The following is a 25,851-nucleotide window of genomic DNA, read 5'->3' as shown; positions in this document are numbered from 1 at the left end:
GAAGGAAAAGTTCGACCTAGAGAGACGATAGAACGTGATGACCGAGCAATCGTCAGAGAGGTACTCAGAGCCTTGTATTCATCATTTCCATCATGCCGACGTGCAACTGGTGCTTCAGTGAACACAAGGACCATTACTAGGCGGCTCACAGAAAGGGAGATGAGGTCATGGTGCCCATTGAGCCGACTATCGTTGATTTCTGTACACCAACAAGTCCATTTGCAGTGGTGTCGGACACATTCAACCTGAAATCTCATTGACTGGAGTGGAATTATCTTCAGCAATGAGTCCCGCTTCGAAATGAACCCCGACGCTCAGCGAAGATGTATCTGGAGACACTCTGGATAGCACAGGGATACCGACTGAACTGTCGCTCACCATAAGGCCTGACAACGAGGATGACGGTCTGGGTGCCATTTCATATCATAACAGGACCGTATTTGGTTGCCATCTGTGGCACCCTTACAACACAGCAGTATGTCGACGATATTCACCCAATCATTCTGGTAGTTCGACCATTTATTTGTCTGTAAATTTACATCGTAACTACCGATTTCCATCCAAAATAAAGAGACAAACTGCAGCGTGGAAAGATAATTTACACATGCTTCCCCCCTCCCCCAATGAATCATGGACCTTGCCATCGGTGGGGTATCTTACATGCCTCAGCTATGCAGATAGCCATACCACAGGTCATCTGTTGACATGCCAGACCGACGTGTGGTTCCTGAAGAGGGGCAAAGGACTTTTAAGTAGTTGTAGGGGCAACAGTCTGGATGATTGACTGATGTAGCCTTGTAACATCAGCCAAAACGGCCTTGCTCTGCTGGTACTGTGAACGGCTGAAAGCGAGGGGAAACTATAGCCATAATTTTTCCCGAGGATATGCAGCTCTACTGTATGGTTAAATGATGACAGCATCCTCTTGGATAAAAAACTCCAGAGGTGAAATAGTACCCCATTCAGATCTCCAGGCAGGAAACAACACAGGAGAATGTCGTCATCAGAAGAAACAAAACAGGCGTTCTCCAGATCGAAGTGTGGAATATTAGATCCATTAATTGGGCAGGCAGGTTAGAAAATTTAAAAATAGAAATGGATATGTTGAAAATAGATATAGTGGGGATTAGTGAAGTTCTGTGGCAGGAGGAAAAGAACTGCTGGTCAGGTTAATACAGGTTTATAAATACAAAGTCAAGTAGGGATAATATAGAAGTGGGTTTAATCATGAATAAGCAAATAGGAATGCAAGGTAAGCTACTATGAACATCATAGTGAACTTGTTGTATTAGCAAGGACAGACATGAAGCCCTTGCCTATCACAATAGTACAAGATTATATGCCAACTAGCTCCACATATGATGCAGAGATTGAAGAAATGTATGATGAGATAAAAGAAATTAATCAGACAATTAAAGGAGATGAAAATTTGAGAAGGGTAGCCCGTCTACGGTGTCATTCAATCTGTATATTGAATAAGCTATCAAGGAAACTAAAGAAAAATTTGGAGTAGGGATTAAAGTTGAGGGAAAAGAAATAAAAAACTTTAAGTTTTGTCAATGATATTATAATTCTGTCAGAGATAGCAAAGGAATTGGAAGAGCAGTTGAAATGAATGGAGAATGTTTTGAAAAGAGGATGTAAGATGATCATCAACAAATGTAAAGCAAGGACAGTGGAACATAGTCGAATTATCAGGTGATATAAGGGAGTCAGATTAGGAAATAGAACATTTACAGTAAATGAGTTTTGCTATTTGGGCAGTGAAATAACTGATGATGGCCGAAGTGGAGAGGATATAAAATATAGACTGGCAATGGCAAGAAAAGCATTTCCAAATAAGAGAATTTTGTTAACATCGAATATGGATTTAAGTGTTAGGAAGTCTTTTCTGAAGGTATTTGTCTGGAGTGTAGCCATGTATGAAAGTGAAACATGGACGATAAACAATTTAGATGAAAAGTGAATAGAAGCTTACAAAAAGTGGTGCTACCGAAGAATGTTGAAGATAGATGGGTCGAGCATGTAACTAGTGAGGAAGTACTGAGTAGAATTGGAGAAACAAGAGAGATGTGGCACAACTTGAGCAAACGAAGGGTAGGTGATAGGACACATTCTGAGACTTCAAGAGATCATCAATTTAGTTTTTGAGGGAAGTGTGTGTGTGTGTGTGTGTATAAGGGGCAGGGGGTAAAAAATCGTAGAGGGAGACCAAGAGGTGAATATAGTAAGCAGATTCAGAAAGATATAGGCACCAGTAATTATTCGGAGATGAAGAGCCTCGCACAGGATAGAGTAGCATGGAAAGCTGCATCAAACCAGTTTTCGGGCTGAAGACCATAACAACACACAATATGTGTAGATGTTGATGGTGTTACTCTTACGCTTCTACGGTTGAGGTCTTCCAGGTATGTAGTACACTTCATATCTTTGATATTTGTTGTATTACTTCTTTGGCCCTAGGCCGTGGTAAAACACCTTTGTCAATTTTTTTTTGCTAAAAAGTTTTCCTACAAGAAATTCGACATGATTCTCAGCCATGCCCAAGGAAAGATAATGATTTTCTTTAAATATGGGATCTTATGTATGGAATTAGTACATACAATATATTCGGACCTTAAGTGTTTCTAGCATGTATTATCCCTTTAAATTTACGAGGGTACATTGAAAAGTAATGCCTCCAAAGTTTTTATTCTGTTCTCCTTATCAGTTGAGGTATTACATGTCATGCATATTACTCGGCCGACTTTCCCGCTTCGTTGACACAGGTTACAACCCTCTGCCACGAGAGAGCTCCGAATTGTAGCGTGTAACATTACGGTGTGTAGCGTTAACTATGTTGGTGCATGAATAGCAGCGTTCTGTAATCTAGTTTGTAACTGTCCACACATGGAGCACTCTCTCCTTTAGCACGCAAATGCCAGACCACACCCGAGCGCTGGAGCGTCTGCAACAATCTGATGCCTTGGACTCACTGTCATCGATCATCTTCAGAAACTTAAAGAACACCTCCGAGGACTTCATTTTGATAGTGGTAAAGCAGTGCAAGCAGAAGTGAAGTTGTGACTCTACCAACAAAGTGAAACATTCTATAGTGACGGTGTCAGCAGACTGGTCTCTCGTTGGGAGAAATGTGTTTGTCACCAGGCTGATTATGTTGAGGAGTAAATATGTAGACATGAAGAATAAAGATGTAGAATTTTAATAAAGTTTGTTTTACTTAAAAGTCCTTAAGAGTTTTCACATTAAAAACTTCGGAAGCATTACTTTTCAGAGCGTCCTTGTAATTATATTTTAATAGCAGAAAATACGAAGAAAAGTGTGAGTAGAAATGAAAGATGAAAAAGAAGAACATTTCATTTGGTATCATTCTGAAAGCTTTATGAGGTACAATAATCAACAATTATTTTCTCTTGCCTAAAAAAAAAAAACTCTGAAGAAGTAGTGGTACACTACCTGATTCTAAGAATTTATGTATCAGATTCGCAAACTATAAGCCCCTGATGATAAAAGTTACTTGATAATTCAAAATATTTTGACAAGTGAATATAAATTAAAGCTGGTTCAAATCTCCTTTTGGTCACCCATATTTAAGTTTTCCCTCAGCTGACTAAGGCGATTTCCGAGTTTGTAACTGTAAGGAGTAGACTGTAGATCAGCAAAGGCACATGCATGTTACGTATGCCTTACAGTCTGCGCTATCCAAAGTGCTGGTGATAGCAAAATGATAATCCTGTTTGCAGATATTGATTGATGTTGCAATCTTTTAAGCATGAAAAATCTGATAATGAGATCCCAGCACTAGATATATATTGTTCATAGATGGAAAGCTTAATAGCAGTTTTGATTCGAATATCTTGGTTGCTATATTAATTAAAGTCATTGCAGACCACCATAACGCGTATGGTTACCGTGAATCGTGACAGAATCTGGAGAAACTGTTGTTTTGAGTAAATCCGCTTAGTATTACTACTCTTATCACTATTATTCGGTGACTGTGTTTACTTTGATACATACGTCTAAAAGTTGTGCATACATCATTGATGCAATTTGCTACTTCCTGTGGCGTGGTGAGCCCCTTGGTGTACAGAAGTTGGTCGGTCTCAGCGTGATGTAACACGTTATTATTGCGTTAAGATAATGTAAACATAAGTTGCGATGTAAATTTTCAGGTAACAGCTACAGACAGCGTCTTTGACGTGCACCATGGTGAGTACTGAGTGTCTCATTAGCCGCTTGACATTGGTTGGAAGTACGCAATGCAGAGGAGCTCGTAGGTTGAAATTATGGTTTGTTCCCTGTCTATTGACGAGATAGCGCCAAGCCTGATTGTGAAATAATGTAAATTCATGCACTAAATAACGATAACATCGCGGTGTATGTCTGAGGAGCGAGCAACGCTTAGTTAACAAACGGACACGACTTTTCTTTACAGTAACAAGACAATAACTCGCAGGAACTAAACTTCCTTGGTCTGTCTACTCTCCATTCACCAGGCTACATGTCCCATCCGCCTCCATTTTAATTTCACTCCAGTATGTTCCATGACTGTATTTCTTTTGTCTCTCCTAGAAAATCTCAACGGTCATCTCTCCATGGAGAGATGTATGTATTCGCATTACATACCCATGTCTCGCTGTCATCAATCGAAACTGATAGTAGCCTATAACATGAATGTAAACGTTACTTATAATACCATCGGAAGTTTACTTTAGCGAGCCCTGTTTAGTTTACCTAATTCAATCAAGGTCATTTTTTATTCTTCTGTTTGATTCTTCTGATTTCATCCAGTGACTGTTTTCAGCTACCCTAAACTCAAAAACTGGTTCTACGCCTACAATGGTAATGTAAGTCACTTCCTTGGCGTGATGTTCATTAACATTTATTTTAATATTTTTTTGAATGATTTCCTGACAAACTACCCCGTTTATATCTCCCAACAGTTGTTTAGATGCTTACAGGACAAAAATTTCATCTGGAAAATCAGAATCGTCCACATATATTGCATTAACATGTATCCCTTGTTTCTCCACCCAAGGACACCTGAAAACAGTTTAGTTGGTGTGAAGTCTCCTTGCCTGACTCCTGAATTTCTTATTTTTCTCAAGAAATCTATAGGAAGATGTAACGATTACGTAACATTCTTCGGTAAACTAACGTAAGGTGATCAATGCCTTGTTTCTCAAGGGCTCTTGGTACAGGCTCAGTACAAATCACGGTTCTTAGAATACACGGTAGGGACCAGTTAGTATGATCTGTGACGCTAACGTCACAGATGATCCTGCCACTGCTCACAAACAGTGTACCGTAACTGGCATAACGAAAATAATAGTTTGTTATGCGGTTTCGATTGTACTAACCACCGCAGGCAACAAAAACGTAAAATTTTATATACACTATTATCTGATTAAAAAAAATGAAGAGCCAGAAGCGGTGGTCGAATGTCAATGTAGCTCAATGCACGTACACACCATCGACAGGTATGCATTTGATAAAAGTCGCAATTCTCTGCGACAGGATTAGTGGCCACCAGAGGGCATTAGTGTTGGTCGCATTTAGCGTTGTTACCAGTACTGGTAGGGTATATAAGATGCGTGAACAGTGTCAGATGTTGAGTGCTCACTAAGAATGACACAGAAATGGTGCATACTCGTGCGAAACAGCGTTGTTAGCACCTGAGCATGTTTGAACGGTGCCTCATGTGGATCTCCATTTCGCTGGATAGTCAAGTCATGCAATATTAATATCTGTGAAACATCTAAATGTCAGAGTGGCCGGATGTCGTTCTGTATGTGATCTTGAGGGCAGACATACTCATCGTCCAGGTTCCTCAATCACGTCTGATCGTCAAAAGTGAGGATCGTCTTAATGTGCGCCAAGCACATTATAACTTCTTCATATCAGTACCTGCCTTCCGAAAAACGGGTAGTGGTCTCTTGCCTAGGCTGCCTTTAATAGCGCAACAGAAACGGCTGCATTTGGAGTGCTGCTGTATCCGGGAAACTTGGACTGCTGATCAATGGCAGCATATTGCCTTCTGCACTACTCTGGATGAGTGTCGTTGGCGAGTATCGTGGAGACCCAGATAGAGATCTTACTCTTCCAGTGTTTTTGAGAGGCACGGGGGCGTTAGTTCTAGTTTCATGGCGTGGGGAGCCATCATGTATGATTTCAGGTCATAGTAGTGACTGTGGGAACTCTGACGTTACAAAGGTACGTTATGGACATGTTACTTCTCATGCAACAGTATTGTGATGCCATATTTCGACAGGACAATGGTCATCCATATTGGCGTGTCTCTCTATGAATTCCCTGAGTGGTGCTGGGGTACTCCCATGGCCAGCGAGATCCCTAGATCTGTTCCCTGTGGAACATGCATGGTGGCTCACATATTAGCTACATCCCATATCGAGGACGAGTCACAAAAGCTGCGAGCCAGCTTCCACAGGAGAGGATACAGCAGCTATATGACAACAATCCCAACAAATCAGTGCTTGCATTCAGGCCAGAGAGATTGCAACGTTATATTGATAAGAGGGATCATTCTGCCAACTTCTTTGAAAATTTTATTTGATTTCGTAATCACCGAAATAACATCACATACCCTCTCAACCAGTGAAGTTTCATATCATTTCCTCCTCGTCTTTTGCGTGCTTCACCTTTTTGGCAGGCAGTGTATTTCGTAAGAGAAATGAGCTGAAACCAAAGTAGATAAATGCTTGTAAATGTGCCAATTCGTTTTCATTTGCTAATGTCTTGGGTCCTCAGTTGCTGATAAGGATTATGAAAACGATTTGAAAAGTGAAGCCGGCCACCACGGCTACAGCCTGGAACCGCGCGACCGCTACGGTCGCAGGTTCAAATCCTGCCTTGGGCATGGATGTGTGTGATGTCATTAGGTTAGCTAGGTTTAAGTAGTTCTAAGTTCTATGGGACTGATGACCTTAGAAGTTAAGTCCCATAGTGCTCAGAGCCATTTCAACCATTTTTGAAAAGTGATTTGTTGATTATTCCTGCGAAACGCAAGTTGAAGCCTGATGCTGTTCCAGTTCTATATTCCAGAGCTGATTTAGAGAGTAGTAAAGAGCTAGTAACAAGAGATAAATCCAGACACAAATACGGAGTTATCACAAAATGGTACAAGAGATTTTACAGGTAAATATTCTCCAACTGAGGAGAATCTGCTGGTAGAGAAAACATTAATTATGAAAAACATTGTTCTAAACGCAAAAATGCGCATTTGTGGGAACATTTAGAAATGACAGAGAAAGAAATAAAAGCGTTTAGGCAAAAGAATGCAGATATACACGTTAATCTCTCTTGGTGTAATGGTGAGTTACTAACAACGTTTTCAAGAGCGTTGACAGTTCTTCTTCTGACTACCAACAAGTGGTTATGAAAGGACAGTATAGTAATGGGTCAAATTTGGAGTCAGGCAGTTCATGCGAATATCTGGACTTAGTTAAATAAGATCAAACGATTAGGATTATCAAAGACCAAATACAATTACAATGATGTTATATATTTTACCATAGAAAAACATAACATAAAAACCATTACATTCTATGCAGCAGCCGGCCGTTGTGGCCGAGCGGTTCTAGGCGCTTCAGTCTGGAACCGCGTGACCGCTACGGTCGCAGGTTCGAATCCTGCTTCGGGGATGGATGTGTGTGATGTCCTTAGGTTAGTTAGGTTTAAGTAGTTCTAAGTTCTAGGGGACTGATGACCTCAGAAGTTAAGTCCCATAGTGCTCAGAGCCATTTTTTTCTATGCAGCATGGAACTCATATTCGGACGACGAGGTAAAAGACCTCTGCAAAGAGCTAGATCAGCCCATAAATGACAACAAATCCCATTAAAAATGATAATAGGGTATATTAATCTGAAAGTAAGACAATAGCCAGAGACCAGTTCTTCAGTGAAAACTTGTGCAGTACAGAAACGACAGAGGTTATATGTTGATTGAATTTGCAGAGAAAAACAATGTGTTTCTACTTGACACATTATTCCAGAAGAAACCAAATAGAAAATTGATTCGTTGAAGACGAAGTGGAGTTAAAAATGAAACTAACTACATTTTATTAAATGATACAGAAATTGTACGGTACCAGTATGTTTAAGCTGTAAATAATTTTCGAATTTCAAATAATCACTGCCCTATACACCAGATTAGTATGATGCTGAAAAAATAGAGACAAAAACTAAGAGAAATTGACTCATCGGGCAGGAAGTTGGAAATGTTGATTATGATACTATATTTCGGAATAGGTAGGTACTCTATATTAAATTAATGAAGTAGCGTCTTTATCTCAATTTTTACAGGTGTTCAAAGGTTACTGTAAATATTTCTCTGAACACACTTCTCGAAAACTACTAGACGAAGTTTCACGCGGTTTTCGCAGGTGTCTTGGGCTTAGCTGGGGCACTGTGTAGGCTTTAGCTCATCGAAATGGGATTACAGAAAAAAATATAGTGGAATTTAAAGTTTTGCTAAAACCATCTTGTCTGTTTGAACACGGTAAACCACGAAACGACTAAACGATTTTTCGTGGGGTTTTCACAGGTAACTTTAGTGTAGCTTTATTTCATCAAAATTGGGTCAAGAAATGAAGGATATTGTGATTTAAAGTTTTTGTCGGTCTGTTTCTCTGTTTGAACACGCTTATCTCTTTCATGTGGTTTTTACTGGTAACTTGAACATAGCTTGGGGCACTGTATATGCTTTATTGCATCAAAATAAAAAAAGATATTGTAATTAAAAGTTTTATCAATACTACAATTATAAATGAATTTCGATTAAATTTGATATGGAGATAGCTTGAAACCTCGGAAGAATGTAGGCTGATTTAGAATATGTGAAGTAAAAGATACTTATTGATTTTAAGAACATTACACAAATTAGAGAAAAATATTTACTCTTTGGAAAAGCTATTTATTCTTTGACTTTCGACCTTTATCGTATTTGTGAAAATGCTTTTATTGGTTGATATGTGCTATGTGATAAGATTCAAAGCAATGAATATAAAGCTTATACAATCTTCAGTGTGATTAATCTGTAATTCCACTCTATTAGTTACATGATGTAAACATTTTATAATGTACAGCTACTTCAATAGCATGATGCATAGATGCATACTCCCGCCCATGCCCCTTTGTACGAACTGCTTGGCAGTGACACTGCACATGCTGCCATAACTAAATAGTTAGTGAGGTGGAGAGCAGGGCACACATCACAATCAATGCTGACCCTAACAGGCAGACATGTGTGAGAAGATGATGTTAGTGCATGTACAGTAGCTTACTTATTCACAATCAGTCATCATAACAAATCTACGGATATGGGAGTGCAGACACAGATAACAGCCAGTTAATAATAAAAATAAGCATTTTCGAAAGCAATGCCACATGAGGAGTATAAAGCCAGTCAAGGTATTTAGTGAGGGAAGGATACTTGATATGAGATTTCATAAGAAACAGTTAACGTGGAGGTTAAAAAACACTGGATTTTAATCAGGCAGAGCTACCAGCCTGCTTGAAGGAACTGGACACAGCACAACGAACCACCCAAAACTCATCAACAAAATTAAGAATGAATATAAATAATGGATATCACTTTTACCAGTACTCATCGCTTTTGACTCAGTTTGAACCACAGTTACTTTGAACACACAGTAGGTACCACATGCAGCTGTGTTGTGAATGGTGATGTCACAGAGGACCCTCTCACTTCATTTCCCCCAATAAAATTCATGGCCAACCCACATACATATATTTAACTTATACACAAATGTGAATACAATCGGGATTTTACCGCACTATAGTGTATTATTATTGTTATTAACTTATTTACTAGTTTTTTACGATCTTATTGACCAACTAGGATTACATTAACAACTTCAGTTCCTCTTTTTCCATTGTTGTTGTGTCCTATTTTTCCAGTATTCCCTCACTTTCTCCCAATGAAGTCTCTTCCTTTCCTCTGCCCATGTTGTTCCCGATTTTTTATTTCTTCTGCTTGGAAGGCCTTCCAAATTTAGTGCTTTATTTTTAAAACCGTTTCTTTCTGCTATTTCTGATTATTTGATGTTGTTTCTTTCTAGATCTTCCCTTACTTCTGTAATTATACGTATTATTATTAAGTTATTTATTTAACTAATACATTTTATATAACTAATGAATGTTTCGCCTTTATTTAAAAAAGTCTGTGTATAAAACTTCTAGTAAATACCAAAAAGATTTGTTGTTTTCCAACATTTATCTGAGCTTTTTCTTCCATGATTGTTGAAATGCTCTGAAGGATGTCAGCTTCTTTCACCACTTTGGATGTCATCAACCACTTTAAATACAGTATTTTCTGTTGCTTGAATCCTTCCACTCAACAAGTTCTTTGAAATGGCTGTATCAAAGTAATAATAAATAGGTTGCATCCATTTTCCTACTAAACTTCTGATAACCATGAACTTCTAACAGTTTTGGACGACGATTTAAGTGTGAAGTAGATATACTAACTCCCACTTGTTTTCCGAGATGACTTACTTGAGATGCTCGGTCGACCTTCCTTGCTGGTTAGCCTGCTGCTGCTAACTCTCTTTTTACATATAAGAGAAAGGTGGTTTAAACACCATGTCCATTCTCAGCGTGAACCAGAATGCGCGTCTTCCCTTCAACAAGGATAAGAAAAGAGGTTTTTCTCACGGGTACCTTCTCGACTGTTCTCGTTATTATAACATTGGTGACTCACACAATTAGCACAGAATAACATAGAAGTTCTATGGTTCTTCCGTACATTGTTTACTTCCATGGATCGCCCGACAAGTACTTGTCGTAGCCGTTCGACCGCCGGGTCTACATTCTTCTTGTGACTGAATTTCAAACCTGCACACACAAACATGTGACGTGCAGTAGGTAGGAGTGTATCATCCCACACTAACTTCTAAACTATCGTGTGTTTGAGACGGTAGAAGGCTGATTGGTTCTAGAATTTACGCAGAAATTCTCGAAACACAACAAACTGAGCATTGTGTTGTGGTCTTGTGAGAATCTCCTCTACTAGGTCAAACCATAAGTCACTGTCAACTTTCATTTCATCAAAATTAAGAATCAACTTACGACTTTTTCATGTGTTGTTAGTTGCCTTGGTTGGGTTTTCATAATATTAAGGTTAAATCAATGAAACTCGGTAGAAGGCTAAACTGCCTGAATCTTCTTTTAATAGTGACCGCACTTGGAAAAAGTATTTCAATACATCCATGTCAAAACATAACACTTTATAAATAAACAATGTAAAGCCTGAGGCCTTGTAATATCTTCAACTGACCAACTAGTTATATGTGTAGTCAAAAGCAACTAAATTTTTAACTTTCATCTTCACATTTCTCTATATTTAGAGCATTTATCAGTCCTTACACCAGGCTGATATCGTGTCATAATCTGATAGGTAATTTGTCAGCTGCAGTCCATATTTGACACAAGAAAAATATAATTCCTCACAAAAAAAGTTTTGCACCCAGGAAGTAATTGAACAAGCTGCTTGTAGGTGTCAGTAGATCCACGGGCAAATTTCTAGGAGTATATTCTGGTTCAACATAAAGTGAAATGACCACATGAAACTAGTTTTCGGAATAGTATATTCAAGACGAAGATTCACTGGAAGCCTCTTCAGGAAATGTAATTCACCCACGAAAGAGGTGATGCATAAATCACTTGTTCGAGCGTTTCTTGAGTCCTGCTCGTCTGTTTGGAGCCCTTGCTTAATGGGATAAATAGGAGAAATAGAGAATATCAAGTAAGAGTGGCAGGATTCGTCACAGGTTCTTTTATACACGCGAGTATATGACCTTTACCGAATGACTGGTGCAGTTGCACAGCCAATCTCAGTAACAATACATTAAACCCATTGGTATCACGAATTGCCACAATATGAAACGGTAACATTGTTAAGTAATGTACGTAATATGTAATACATAAATGCTATGGGCCTACCAGACTGACGCACGCCTTTCTATTTGTTGCAACTTAAGCGATTTGTGTGACAGTTATGCTGCTTATTAATTATTTTTGATGTTCATATATTGTCAAGCCACGGTCCATTCAGTTCAACTGTTCTTCCAAGTCCTTTGCCGTCTCTGTTTCCTCCTCAGGAACTCTATTTTACTTCATTTAATGCTTGTGTCTCACAGTATACGCTCAGAAAATTAAATGTCCGAACGTAAGATCCAGAGGCCTGCAGATGGTCAGTTTGCCTAGACAATCGGACATCGTAAATGAAACCCCTGAGTCTGTACCCACTGAAGCTAGCCTCTAGACAGAAGTTCATTCCATAATGTCATATGGGATTATTTTTTGGGGTAATTCATCAAGCCAAGCTAAAGTTTTCCGGGCACAAAAACGTGCAGTGAGAGTTATATGTGATGTGAACTCAAGAACATCCTGGAGAAGCCTGTTTAGGGAACTAGCGATACTAACTACTGCTTCCCAATATATTTATTCCTTAATGAATTTTGTCATTAAAAATAGATCACTTTTTCAAACCAACAGCTCAATTCATGGAATCAATACTAGAAATAAGAATAATCTTCACAAGGATTTAAAGTCACTTAGTCTTGTACAAAAAGGTGTGCATTATTCAGGAATGCACATTTTAATAACTTGCCAGCAGCCATAAAAAGCTAAACAACCAATGAAATTCACTTTAAGAGAAGCGTAAAGAATTTATTGGTGGCCAACTCCTTCTACTCCATTGACGAATTTCTCAGTAAAACCAACTGATTTGTACAATATAACTTCTGCACAATTTCAGTGCAGTAATGTGTTCATTGTAAATATGTGTGTGTGTGTGTGTGTGTGTGTGTGTGTGTGTAAGTACAATCTAACTTCTGCACCATTTCAGTGCAGTAATGTATCCATTGTAAATAAGTATTATAGTAGTGGTATTACATGTTTATTACCTTATAAATAAATAAATAAACTTTTTTATTTTAAATTCAGTGTATTAGTATTTGTAAAATGACTCTTTCGTATAGTGTTCATTAATAAATGACGATCATTCCACTTGGGACCTGTGGAATGGTACATTAGCTTATTTGTTTTAGTTATAAATGTTTGTCATGTATTGTTGTTTTTCTGACATGTTCCACATCCTGGAGGACCTCCTCACTACGGATGAATTGGAATGAAAGTAAATCTAATCTAATCTAATCTAAAGGCCCGTTAACTGCCAAGGCCCTATCAGAGATTGACTCTCGAACCTTCATATGACTCCTGTGCAACTACCAAACCAGAGAAAAAGGAAATAAGGAAGATGGACAGATAAAAAAAGAGAAAAAGTGTGTGTGTGTGTGTGTGTGTGTGTGCGTTGTGTGTGTGCAGTGAAATACAAATAAAAGTGCTTGTTTGTCACACTATCAACGTCGTACGACTCAGCAAGCACAGGACGTAATGAAAGAACTCAAGGCAAGGTGTTACATAAGGAGAGAGGCTGTAGCAGATTAGACAGTGTGTCTTGCTTTCGGCTTGCCGGCTATTGTGAAGACCGCAGTTCTGCGAGAAGAGCGACGACAGGCGGTTCGTTAACCAGCTGACAAAATGGCTCAGCGTAAGTACCGCGCCGCTTCGCCCACTTAGTTAATAAAGCAGGTGCTCTGCTGCTAGCAATACTCTTCTGTGGACGGGCGTTGTTCTGTTGCGATGCTTTCCTGCTACGCCCGTCGCTCTTGCACTTGCGTAGTGAACAAACTCACTACTCCGATCTGTAGCAACTTGTTTAATACGAAACGACCGATTGTTGCGACGTGTCTCAGCGGATGAATGACATCCTACGCTCTCTTAAGCTGAGGGAAACATATAAGACTTTACGCCATAAAGAGTATTTTTTCTGCGTGATAACAGTAGTAACTGTCATAGAGAGGATCAAAATAAAGCAAACTGCCGATTACCCGGGTGAATGCGGGCACGGAAAATCCAGAATACGGATTTTGCTACAAGAGAATGCTACACGCTCTTTTGAAACTGCCTAGCAGATTGAAAAGTGTGTGCTTGACTGGACATGTACTTTATCGACAGAATTATAAAATCATGACGCACGAGCCGCCTTTACAGCTTGGCAAGCACTTCTTCTCCATGGGAAATTTGGAAAGTAGGAAAGAGGTATTGTCGGAAATGAAACTGTCGGTGTCTGTTTCTGTTCTTCTGTGTTTTGGTCGTTTTAGAGACGAAGCTCTCATCTCAAACAGGCGATTCGTATGTTTTAGACAAAGTAGAGAAGCCCGGTTGGTTTCTAAAACTAACAGAAGCGTTGCTTTGGAGGAGGAGCAATGTTAATTTCAGAAGAATCTTGTTTGGTTTTAGGAGTTTTGTATATTTCAGAAGAGGAGATATGTATGTTTCAAAAGAGGAGACGTTTTATTGTTATAAAAGATGAATTTTGTTTGCTGTAGTGGAGGATTTTCATTTGCTGTGGAAGAGGAGTGCTCTTTGTTTTGGAACAAGTATCACGTTTGTGTCTTGAAAAGTAGTTTATTGTTGCTATTTCGAAGAGGAGTATTGCATGTTACGCTTACTAAAATGATGATTTGATATTTTTGAGCCTTCTAAATTACATTTTGTGCAAAGGTTGTGCTGCAATTTCGGACAACTCAAAGAATACCATATTAGATGGAGAAAAAGATAAAAAAGAATATAGCGTGACAGTCTAGCCATAGAACGCATTTGTGGAGAGAGGATGGACTATAAAAGGAGATGGGAGGCTCAAAAGAACGAAGAAAGTGAAAAGTAAAGGATAGTCGGCAGAGCACTTTCTCGCGTAAGGCAAAGGTCCCAAGTTCAGGTATCGATCTGCCACACAGTTTTAATTTGCCAAGAAGTTTCAGATCAGTACATTCTCCGCTGCAGAGGGAAAATTCATTCTGCTATTTGCATTATGTACGAAACATGCTGCATATAGCAGTTTTTTACATCTACATCTATACTCCGCGAATAACTGTGAAGTGAGTGACAGAGGTATCGCAGTGAATCGCTTATTTGGGCTTTTTTCCGTTCCACTGACGTATGGAGCGCAGAAGAATGATTGTTTAAAAGCCTCTGTGCGTGATATAATTAATCTACCCTTGTCCTCACAATCATTATGGGAGCGATGCGTAATGTAGTATACTCCTAGAGTAATCATTCAAAGCCAGTTCTAGAAACTTTGTTAGCAAACTTTCTCTGTATAGTTTCCGTCTACCTACAAGAGTCTGTCATTTGAGTCCCTTCAGTATCTCTGTGCCACTCTCCCACGAGTCAAACAAACATCTGGCCATTCTTGCTGCCCTTATCTGAATACGTTCTGCTTGACCAATTGGAACTGGTCCCATACATTCAGTCTGGGATGGGTCGCACAAGTGACTTGTAAGCAATCTCCTTTTTAGATTGATTGCATTTCCCTACTATTCCACCAATAAACCGGTGTCATTCCATTTCATGTCCCTGCAAAGTTCCAGGTATTTGTTCGAGTTTACCGATTCTATCTGTGACTCACTGGCATTTATTCATAGGATACTATGCTTTTTCGTTTTGTGAGGTGCTGAACATTTAAAATAAGTTGCTAATATTTGTATCACTTTGAAATCTTATCTAAGGAATTGTGCAGCTTTGCTCAGACTGTACTTCACTGTAGATAACAGCATCATCAGCGAAAATCCTGAGGTTCCTATTAATGTTGTCCGCAAGGTCATTAGCCTTCGCAATACCAAGTGGAGGGAGGGGAGGGGGTGCTCTATTTCCACCTTTTGAAAATTTGGTAATCCAGTCAGGTACACAATTCTTAAAACTTTTTAAAAATATTTATTGTTTTTAATAATTTCTTCTACAGATTACGCCGTTGTTTTAAATTTTCCGGCAAAATTTAACCCAAGAATTTAAGTCTCAGTAGTGGATGCGACTTCTCACAAAAAAATGTCGTATTCATATTTTCAGGTTCAGGACTCTTCTTAACCATCGGAATATTTTTAAAAAGGATGTCGTGAATAAAATTCAACAACGGTTAACTAAACTTGTAATTTTTAAATATTTTTTGTGGTTATTGTAAAGTAACCTCCCTCCCACACAGTAATACGCGTTATGGAAAACTCATTGCTATTACTAGGTTTAACATGAATGGGAAGGGACACAACTCACTTTCCTGGGGTACACCCGAAGTTACTTCTACATTTGTAACTGATTCTCTATCCAAGAAAACACGCTGCGTCCTCGCTACCAAGAAATCCACAGTCCAATCACAAATTTCGCCTGATGCCCCATATGGCTGTACTTCTGGTATTAAGCGTAGGAGTTGTACTGAGCCAAATGCTTTTCGGAAATCGAGAAATACTGTATTTACCTGACTGCATTGATACGTGGCTTTCAGGATGTCATGTGAGAAAAGTGCGAAGCCGGGAAATGGAACTTACTTACAAAATTACACATAAAACACGCTGTATTTTGTATCATGTCCTTTTATTTCACTTCTGGAAAGCAATCGGGATTTTTTCTGTTTCTTTTTTCATTCAATGTTTTCCTGACAACAGTTCGAATTTTCCGTAGAGTCAAAGCATCGATATAGCCAAACGAATTTTGTATAAATAAGACAGCTGGTATGCGTGATAGGATGAGTTATATTCATAATACTGTATTCTAAACGAAATTTTTCGTTCTAAATATAACAGAGGATTTCAGGTTCAGTTTGTTTTATTTTTTAAAAAATATCGCCGAACTATGCACGGGTAATCGGCAAACCGGCTAATTTGCGCTCATACCGTATGATTGGGAAGTTGCTGTATCCCTTTCTTTTGCATGCAATACAGGCGCAGTTTCTGCTGTATTTCCAGTCGCAAATGTTTGAATTTTACACACATCAAAAAAAGTTTTGCATCACCCCAGGTCCCAGAACTCTTGAAGATAAACGTTGACTGTGGATATTGTATCACAGACACAGTCCCTTTGACTGTTCAGAGATGTCACTAAACCTGCCCAAAGATGTGAACAACCATGCATGAGCAGCGCCTATTAGACGGAGAGGGTCCGACAGCCGATCAGTTCCAGTCATTCCACCAGGAAGGAGGTACACGGCTCGTGTTTTCTGTAGTTCAACCTCGCCTAGACGGTCAATATCGCGGTTTTATCGCGACCGCATTGTTACTTTGTGCCAGGAAGGGCTCTCAACAACGGAATTGTCCAGGCGTCTCGGAGTGAACTAAAGCGATACTGTTCGGATATGGAGGAGATACAGAGAGATAGGAACTGTCAATGACATGCCTCGCTCAGGCCGCCCAAGGGCTAGTACTGCAGTGGATGACCGCTACCTATAGATTATGGCTCGGAGGAGCCCTGACAGTAACGCCACCATGTTGAGTAATGCTTTTCGTGCAGCCACAGGACGTCGTGTTACGACTCAAATTGTGCGCAGTAAGCTGCATGGTGCACAACTTCACTCCCGACGTCCCTGGCGAGGTCCATCTTTGCAAACGCGACACCATGCAGCGCGGTACAGACGGGTCTTGTCGATTGGCATCACGTCGATGATTATTGCATATGCCTTTAACCAGACAATCGTCACAGACGTGTATAGAAGCAAACCGGTCAGGCTGAACGCTTTAGACACACTGTTCAGCGAGTGCAGCAGGGTGGAGATTCCCTGCTGTTTTGGGGTGGCATTATGTGGGGCCGACGCTTGCCGCTGGTGGTCATGGAAGACGCCGTAACGACTGTACGATACGTGAATGCCATCCCCCGACCGATAGTGCAACCATATCGGCAACATATTCACGAGGCATTCGTGTTCATGGACGACAATTCGCGCCTCCCTCGTGCACATCTTGTGAATGACTTCCTTCAGGATAATGACATCGCGCGACTAGAGTGTACAGCATGTTCTCCAGACATGAACCCTATCGAACATGCCTGGGATAGATTGAAAAGAGCTGCTTATGGACGACGTAACCCACCAACCATTCTGAGGGATCTACGCCGAATCACCGCTGAGGAGTGGGACAAACTGTACCAACAGTGCCTTGATGAACGTGTAGATAGTATGCCACGACGAATACAGGCATGCATCAATGCAAGAGTATGTGCTAGTGAGTATTAGAGTTACCGGTGTGTACAACAATCTGGACCACCACCTCTGAAGGTCTCGCTGTATGGTGCTACAACATGCAATGTGTGGTTTTCATGAGCAATACAAAGGACGGAAATGATGTTAATGTTGATCTGTATTCCAATTTTCTGTACGTGTTCCGGAACCCTCGGAACCGAGGTGGGTGGCAAGTACGTAACCCTCTCTCCAAAATAGACCACAAAGGCTCAAATAATAATGAAAACTGTTGACTGTGGTAGCCAGGTAGACGCGTCAATTCAGCCTTGTGCTCACAAAACCAGTCCTGGACGATGGCAGCTGTATGAACAACAGGCCCTGTCTTCCTGGTACACAGCATCACCAATGTGGAAAATTCGATATACCATGAGATGGGTCTGGTCATTCAAAATGGTCCATAATCCTTGACAGTAACGCACCTTGCAGGGTAATCATAGGGTCCGTGAAATACCATAATATGTCTGCCCAAATCATCACCGGACTTCCACCAAGTTGCGCTCTCTGGACGTAAACTTGGCCAGAAGATAGAAAAAAATACGCAACGAGACTCGTCCGACCAAACGATTTTCCTCCATTGCCCCAAATCCAGATTTAATGGCTTCGGCAGCACGTTTTCCTCTTACAGGCATTTACATCATTGATGAGTTTTGGATTTCCATTTATCCGTGCAGTTCCCTGCTTATGGAGCTCCCTTCGTGTTGTTGTGCTGCCGACAGGGGTCACGACAAGGGTATTCATCTCTGCACTAACTTTTGCAGCTTTCGTCCTCTTATTCTTCGTCACAATTCTCTTCAATGTTCGTCCGCCAAGATCACTCGACACACACTTTCACCCGCGTTATGACTAAGCGGATGATGTTTTTTTCGGTTTTCCACGTATGCAGTACACATCTTCGAAACGGTTATTATCTCTTGAAACGCTGAACACTTCAGCTACCATGGTTACGCAAGCACCTACATACGAGCATCAACAATATGCTCCCGTTTGAATTCGGTTAGCCTCGAAATAATGCACTCACAACTACATAGAACACTGTTCTGACCACGACCGTCACTTGAAACGTATTGACGACACTGCGTGGCTGCCGTTCGTAGTTCAATACAACAGCGCAACCTGCCCGCTTGGCTAGCATCTACGGTTATGTTCAGCCATCCATCTCTCGCGGTGTCCTTATATTTTTGTCCAGCCTCCGTACCTGCACTTCGAAAATCACTGTGAAGTGTAAGGCAGAGAGTACTTTCCATTGTAGCACATATTAAGATTTCATACGGTCCCACTCGCGTATTCGTACGGGCTGTAGAGTGCTCCTAGACTGCTCGCTTAATACTGGTTCTTGAAACTTTGTAAGCACTGTTTCGCGGGATGGTTCGAGTTTATCTCCAAGCGTCTGCCTGTTAATGGTTTTGAGCATATCCGAGACACTCTTCCGGCCTGTGACCATTCGTCCTGTCTTTTTTTTTTTATTCATCGTTCTTCTAACTGATTTATTGCTGCACACCACGAATTCCTTTCCTTTTGCGCCAGTCTCCTCACTTCGGAATAGCACTTGCACCGTACATACTCAGTTATTTGTTGGATATATTCCAGTCTCAGCTTTCTACTGCAGTTTTTACCCTCTACATTCCCTTCTAGCACCATGGGAATTATTCCCTAATGTCTTAACACATGTTATATCATCCAGTCCCTTCTTCTAGTCAAGTTTTCCAGATGTTCCTGTCTTGATCGATTCTATGGAGAATCTTTTCATTCCTTATCTTATCAGCCACCCTAATTTTCAATATACTTCTACTGTACCACATCTCAAACCCTTCGATTCTCTTCTTTTCCGGTTTTCCCAGATACATGATTCACTACTATGCAATGCTGTGCTCCAAACGTACAGTCTTTTTCCTCTAGTCATGACCTATGTTTGATATTAAGAGACCTCTTTAGGCCAGAATGTCCTATTTGCCTGTGACTGTACTTTTTAATGTCCTCTTTACTTCGCCTGTCAAGTCTTATTTTTCCTCCAACGAAGCAGAATTCCTTAACAATGCCCACTTCAATTTTTACGTTAATTTCATCGTAAATGTTGTTTCTGCAACTTCTCAGAATTTTCCTGTTTCTTCGGTTTACTCTTAGTCCATATTCAGTATTCATTACACCGTTCCATTCAACACGTCCTGTAATTCCTTTCAATGAGGATCGTAATGTCATCAACAAATCTTATCATTGATATCCTTTCAGCCTGAATCTTAATGCCACTCCTTAAACTTTCTTTTGTTTCCATCACTGCTCTTTCGATGTATACATTGAGTAGTAGGAGCGAAAGTTTGCATCGCTGTTTTATACCCTTTTGAATCCGAGAATTTCAGTCTTGGTCTCGCATTCAATGTTTCCTCTTAGCTCTTGTGCGTATTATACATAACGCGTCTTCCCCTACAGTTTATTTCTCTTTTTCTCAGAATTTCGAACATCTTGTACCATTGCACAACGTCTAACCCAGTTTTATAGATCGACAAATCCTATGAACGTGTCTTGGTTTTTTAAAAGCCTTCCATCCATTTTTAAGCGCAACGTCAGAACCATGGAGGTAAAAATTCTTATTCTACCCCCATGGTCAGAACTGTCTCTATGGTGCCTTTACCTTTCGTAAAGCCAGTGCGATTGCTGCCTAATAGAGCGTGTTTTGCATTCCATTCTTCTGTATATTATTCTTGTTAGCAACTTGGATGCAATGAGCTGTTAGGCTGACAGTACGACAGTTCTCGCATACATCTGCCCTTGCTATCTTACGTATTGTGTGGATGACATTTTTACGAAAATCTAGTAGTATATATGTTGTGTCTAGACATGACAGCCTAGACACAATGAGAGGAAGCCGAAAGGCACGCGCTTAAACTCACGCAGGCTGGCGTGAGGTCTGAAACAGGATACGTAATGAATGCTATAAAGAAAGGTACGTAGCTTCTGGAATACTTAACTTTAATCCACATTTGTAGAACATCTCTCGTTACGGTACATGCTTCATAATATTAATTATCAATTGAATACGGCGCCTTGCTAGGTCGTAGCAAATGTAGCTGAAGGCTATGATAACTATCGTCTCGGCAAATGAGAGCGTATTTGTCAGTAATCCATCTCAGGCAAAGTCGGCTGTACAACTGGGGCGAGTGCCAGGACGTCTCTCTAGACCTGCCGTGTGGTGGCGCTCGGTCTGCTATCACTGACAGTGGCGACACGCGGGTCCGACGTATACTACTGGACCGCGGCCGATTTAAAGGCTACCACCTAGCAAGTGTGGTGTCTGACGGTGACACCACAATATCTCCTTTCTTATAGATTCTACACGCCAGCTCGAATAGTCTTTTCGTTGCCGCTTCCCTTCAAGATTTTAGAAATCTATCGCTTCTGCCTTATTTGATTCCAAGTCCTATACAGCTCTGTTAATCTGTGACTCTAATACTTGATTCCCTTTGTCTTTCATATCGTTTTCTATTTTTTCTCTATCATGTCATCAGACAGTTCCTTCCTATCACAGAGGCTTTCAATACATTCTTTCCATCTATCTGCTCTCTCCTCTGCGATTGACATTGGAATTCCCATTGTACTTTTAATGATGAAGCCCTTGTTTATAATTTCACCGTATGCGATATGAGTTATCAGTGTTGAGAAACAGTTTTTTAATGCAAAACAGGTTCTATTGACTGCTATTAATCTCTGTTGATGTTCATGAGAGGTATCGTTTGGTTGGTGACTGTCGATACCAGATATTAAAACTGCTCAACTCTCTTAAAATTGTAATTACCTATTGTTACTGAAGGTGACATGTTCTCCTTGTGTGCTTTCCCACCAGCCATATATTTTGTTTTCTGTTGGTTGATATCTTTCCCGTATTCCTACTGGCCTATTCAAGTGTGATTAACGTCTCCTCCATTATCTTCCCAGTTCCTGTTGGCTATACGTATGTCATGGCCATAAGCGAGTATCTGTACAGATTTGTAACAGATTGTTCCCCTGCGCAATAGGTTTGGGTCCCTCGTTATCTTTTTCAAGGCAACATTAAAAAGGAGACACACCTTCGCATCTCCTTGCCTCATACCATCTTGCACATCTAGTGGATCGACGCCATTCCTCTAGCTCTCATACTACTGTGCACCTCATTCAATGTCATTCCCATAAGCCTTACAAGTTTATGAAGACGTGATGCCTACCTATCCCATATTTAGTTGTCTTTTCTGTAACTTCCCTTTTAATGAAGATCTGATTTGTTGATAATTAGCTGGGAAAGAATACACACTGAGCCAATCTCTCTGAAAACTAGGAAGTAGACGGTCAAACAGTACGTCACAGAATATTTTTGTCCCAATTTTAGCAGCGCGATTCCTCGATAGTTGGCATACTCCACCAAATCTCCTTTCCTGTCTTATGGCAAATAAGTCCTTTTCTCCCATGAGGAGGCATTTTCTCCTCATCCCATACTGAAATGACCAGCTTTAGGAGAATCTGTTTTAAATGACTTCCACTTTGCTTGAACTGTTCCGTTGAAATGTTATCTGTCCTGGTAACCTATTGTTCCTAAATTTCTTTCAGAGTGGGTAGGCTGTGCTTGTGTCCGAGTAATGTAATCCTTGCACGCTTATGGGATCTCTTGGTAACATTCTACAGTTGAGGAGTTTATCAGCAGCACATCGGCACCATCTTTCATAATCTGTTTCCTCGCCTTACGATTTTCCCTGTTTCACCCTTTGCTTAGCTAGTGTTTTGGCAGCACTTAGAGCCTACCTTCCCATTAAATTTATTCACCTCATTCTGATTCTCAGGAAGAATTGGATTCTTCCAAGTTTGTTTTCGTCCACTCTCTCTTCTTTCGTTGATGGTTCCTCTTTTCTATTCTCCTGTTTTATTTACATATTTCCACCACTTCTCTTGCACAATTTGATTTATCTGAGACATACAGAAGAACGTTAAGGCTTTCCAGTCACTCATGATTATTAGTCTTTCACCCAGTAGTTCATACTGCGTTATCCATTCAATATCTTCATATACTTTCAATACCTCTTCTTTTTTTGCTTGTAACATTAGCATTCATACCTGAACTGTCGACATTGGCGTTGGTTTGCTGCTGTTCCGATGAAGAACAACCCTATTACTGGACTGTTCACGGTAACTCACTCTCTGCCCTGACTTCCTATTGATCACGAATCCTACTCCTGACGTATCTTTTTCTGCCTGCTTGATACTACCCTACATTCGTCTGATCAGAAATCCTTATCTTATTTCCACTTCATATCACTGAGCCACACGTATCAAGATTGAGCTCTTTCAGTTCCCTGTTCAATTTTTATAGCTTCCCTTCCACGATCAGAATTCTGACATTCCACACTCCAAACCGTAGAATGGTACCCTTTCATATGGTTATTCAGTCTTTTTCTCATGATCACCTCCCCGTGGTATTCCCCTCCTGGAGATCAAATGGTGGACTAATCCGGAAACTTTTGCAGTCAGAGAGATCATTCTGATACTTTTTCAATTACAGTCCACATCTCCTGTGGATATACATTAACTGCCTTTAATGCATTGTTTCCCATTGCCTTCTGCATCCTCATGTCGTTGATCACTGTTGATTCGTCTTTCTGTTGTGGGCAGTATCCCACCACAAGGATAAGAAGTTGCCCTATAAGTCGGCCTGCTGCTCCACCATCTTTGATAAAGCCGTTGGAAGTCTTCGGCCGCCATTATTGAAAGTTTTTATTAACAATCTGAGCAGCAGTTTGAATCTGTCTCGATACATGGGAAGTTTTGATTGCTAGTCAAAGATGCTACCCCTAAATCTTTGTTGTGCACGTTCAGTGTCCTATGTTAGTCCTATTTGCTATAAATCCTACACACTTGAGCAAATTGCATTTGTGACTTTCTGACTCTGTAGTGATAATACACAACGTTTCTGCGTTTTTTAAGTACACAGTTATACATTTATGAAAATCTAAAGGAGGTTGCCAATCTTTGTACCACTTTGAAACTTTACCAAGATCCCACTGGATCTTTGTGCAGCTTTTATCAGATAGTACTGTATTATAGACAACTGGATCATATGCTTATCCTGTTGAGAATGGTCTATCAGATCATGGTGCACAGCTAGTTACAGTACATGACATAACTCCATGCAGTATATCAAATCAGAATTTCAAAGTAGTGCATTCAATTAACAATATAAATATTGCAAACTTTAGGGAAAGCCTACAGCAGCTAGACTGGGATGAAGTGTATAAGGAACCCGATGCAAACTTGAAATATAACTTATTTCATGATACATTTTTAAGGGTATTTGAAAATTGTTTTCCTAAGAAAATAGTTAAACATAATTCCAAGAAAACATATTAAAAATCTTGGATAACTAAAGGAATAAGAATATCTTGCAACCATAAAAGAGAACAACAAGAGGGAGTACTGACCCCAAAATTGTTCAATATTATAAAAACTATTGTGCAGTACTAAGAAAAGTTATTAAAAAGTCCAGAAGCATGTGCATCATGTCTGAGATCAGTAACACTGATAATAAAATTAAAGCAATTTGGAATATTATTGAAAGGGAAACAGGGCAACCAAGAGCACAGGAAGACTTTAGTGCCATAAAACTGAATGACAAGTGTACTAACAAACAATCAGAAATTGAAAATATTTTCAATAATCATTTTTTAAGTGTTGTGGAGAAAATAGGATCTAGATCTTCACTAGAAGAGGCAAGGCTACTAATAGAAGAGGCCATACCTGTGCAGTTTGAAACAACAGTATTTCCACCAACCTCTCCCTCTGAAATCAGTAAAATAATAAACTCACTGAAAAGCAAAAGCTCTTACAGAATTGATGGCATTTCCAGCAAGGTACTTAAAGCTTGTTCCCCACAGATAAGTAGGATTCTCAGCCACGTATGTAATAGCTCTTTGGAGCAGGGTGTTTTCCCCGATAGAGTGAAATATGCCATTGTAAAACCATTGCATAAAAAGGGGGATATGTTGGATGTCAACAACTACCGCCCAATCTCTCTTCTGACAGCTTTATCAAAAATTTTTGAGAAAGTAATGTATTCAAAAGTAGCCTCCCATATTTGTAAAAATAAAGTACTAACAAAATGTCAGTTTGGTTTTCAGAAAGGCTTTTCAACAGAAAATGCTATATACGCTTTCACTGATAAAATATTAAATGCTCTGAATAACTGGACATCACCCATTGGTATTTTTGTGATCTTTCAAAGGCCTTTGATTGTGTAAATCATGGAATTCTTTTAGATAAGCTAAATCATTATGGTTTGAGGGGGGCAGTGCACAAATGGTTTAATTCATACTTAACTGGAAGAATGCAGAAAGTTGAAATAAGTGGTACCCACAGGGTCCCACAGGGTTCGGTCTTAGGTCCTTTACTGTTCTTGATATACATTAATGACTTACCATTCCACATTGATGAAGATGCAAAGTTAGTTCTTTTTGCTGATGATACAAGAATAGTAATAACATCCAAAAACCAAGAACTAAGTGATGTAATTGTAAATGATGTTTTTCACAAAATTATTAAGTGGTTCTGAGCAAACGGACTCTCTTTAAATTTTGATAAAACACAGTATATACAGTTCCGTACAGTAAATGGCACAACTCCAGTAATAGATGTAGACTTTGAACATACGTCTGTAGCTAAGGTAGAATTTTCAAAAATTTTAGGTGTGTCCATTGATGAGAGGTTAAACTGTAAGCAACACATTGATAGTCTGCT

The 25,851-nt window shown here is 39.8% G+C and overlaps 1 protein-coding gene across 1 annotated transcript in view; it reads left to right on the top strand.

Moving 5' to 3' along the window:
• Positions 1 to 13,311: 13,311 nt before the first annotated feature.
• The window catches only part of LOC126193392 (uncharacterized), a 139,070-nt gene continuing 126,530 nt past the window's right edge, over positions 13,312 to 25,851 (top strand). Inside the window, exon 1 of the mRNA XM_049932683.1 lies at positions 13,312 to 13,593. Coding sequence (XP_049788640.1) covers positions 13,584 to 13,593 — 10 coding nt within the window. The 5' untranslated portion in view covers positions 13,312 to 13,583. The remainder of the gene's footprint in view (positions 13,594 to 25,851) is intronic.

This window comes from Schistocerca nitens, chromosome 1, assembly GCF_023898315.1.
Source record: "Schistocerca nitens isolate TAMUIC-IGC-003100 chromosome 1, iqSchNite1.1, whole genome shotgun sequence".
Taxonomy (NCBI): domain Eukaryota; kingdom Metazoa; phylum Arthropoda; class Insecta; order Orthoptera; family Acrididae; genus Schistocerca; species Schistocerca nitens.
The sequence above is the reverse complement of the archived record's forward strand: the minus strand, read 5'-3'. Positions and strand labels throughout refer to the sequence as shown.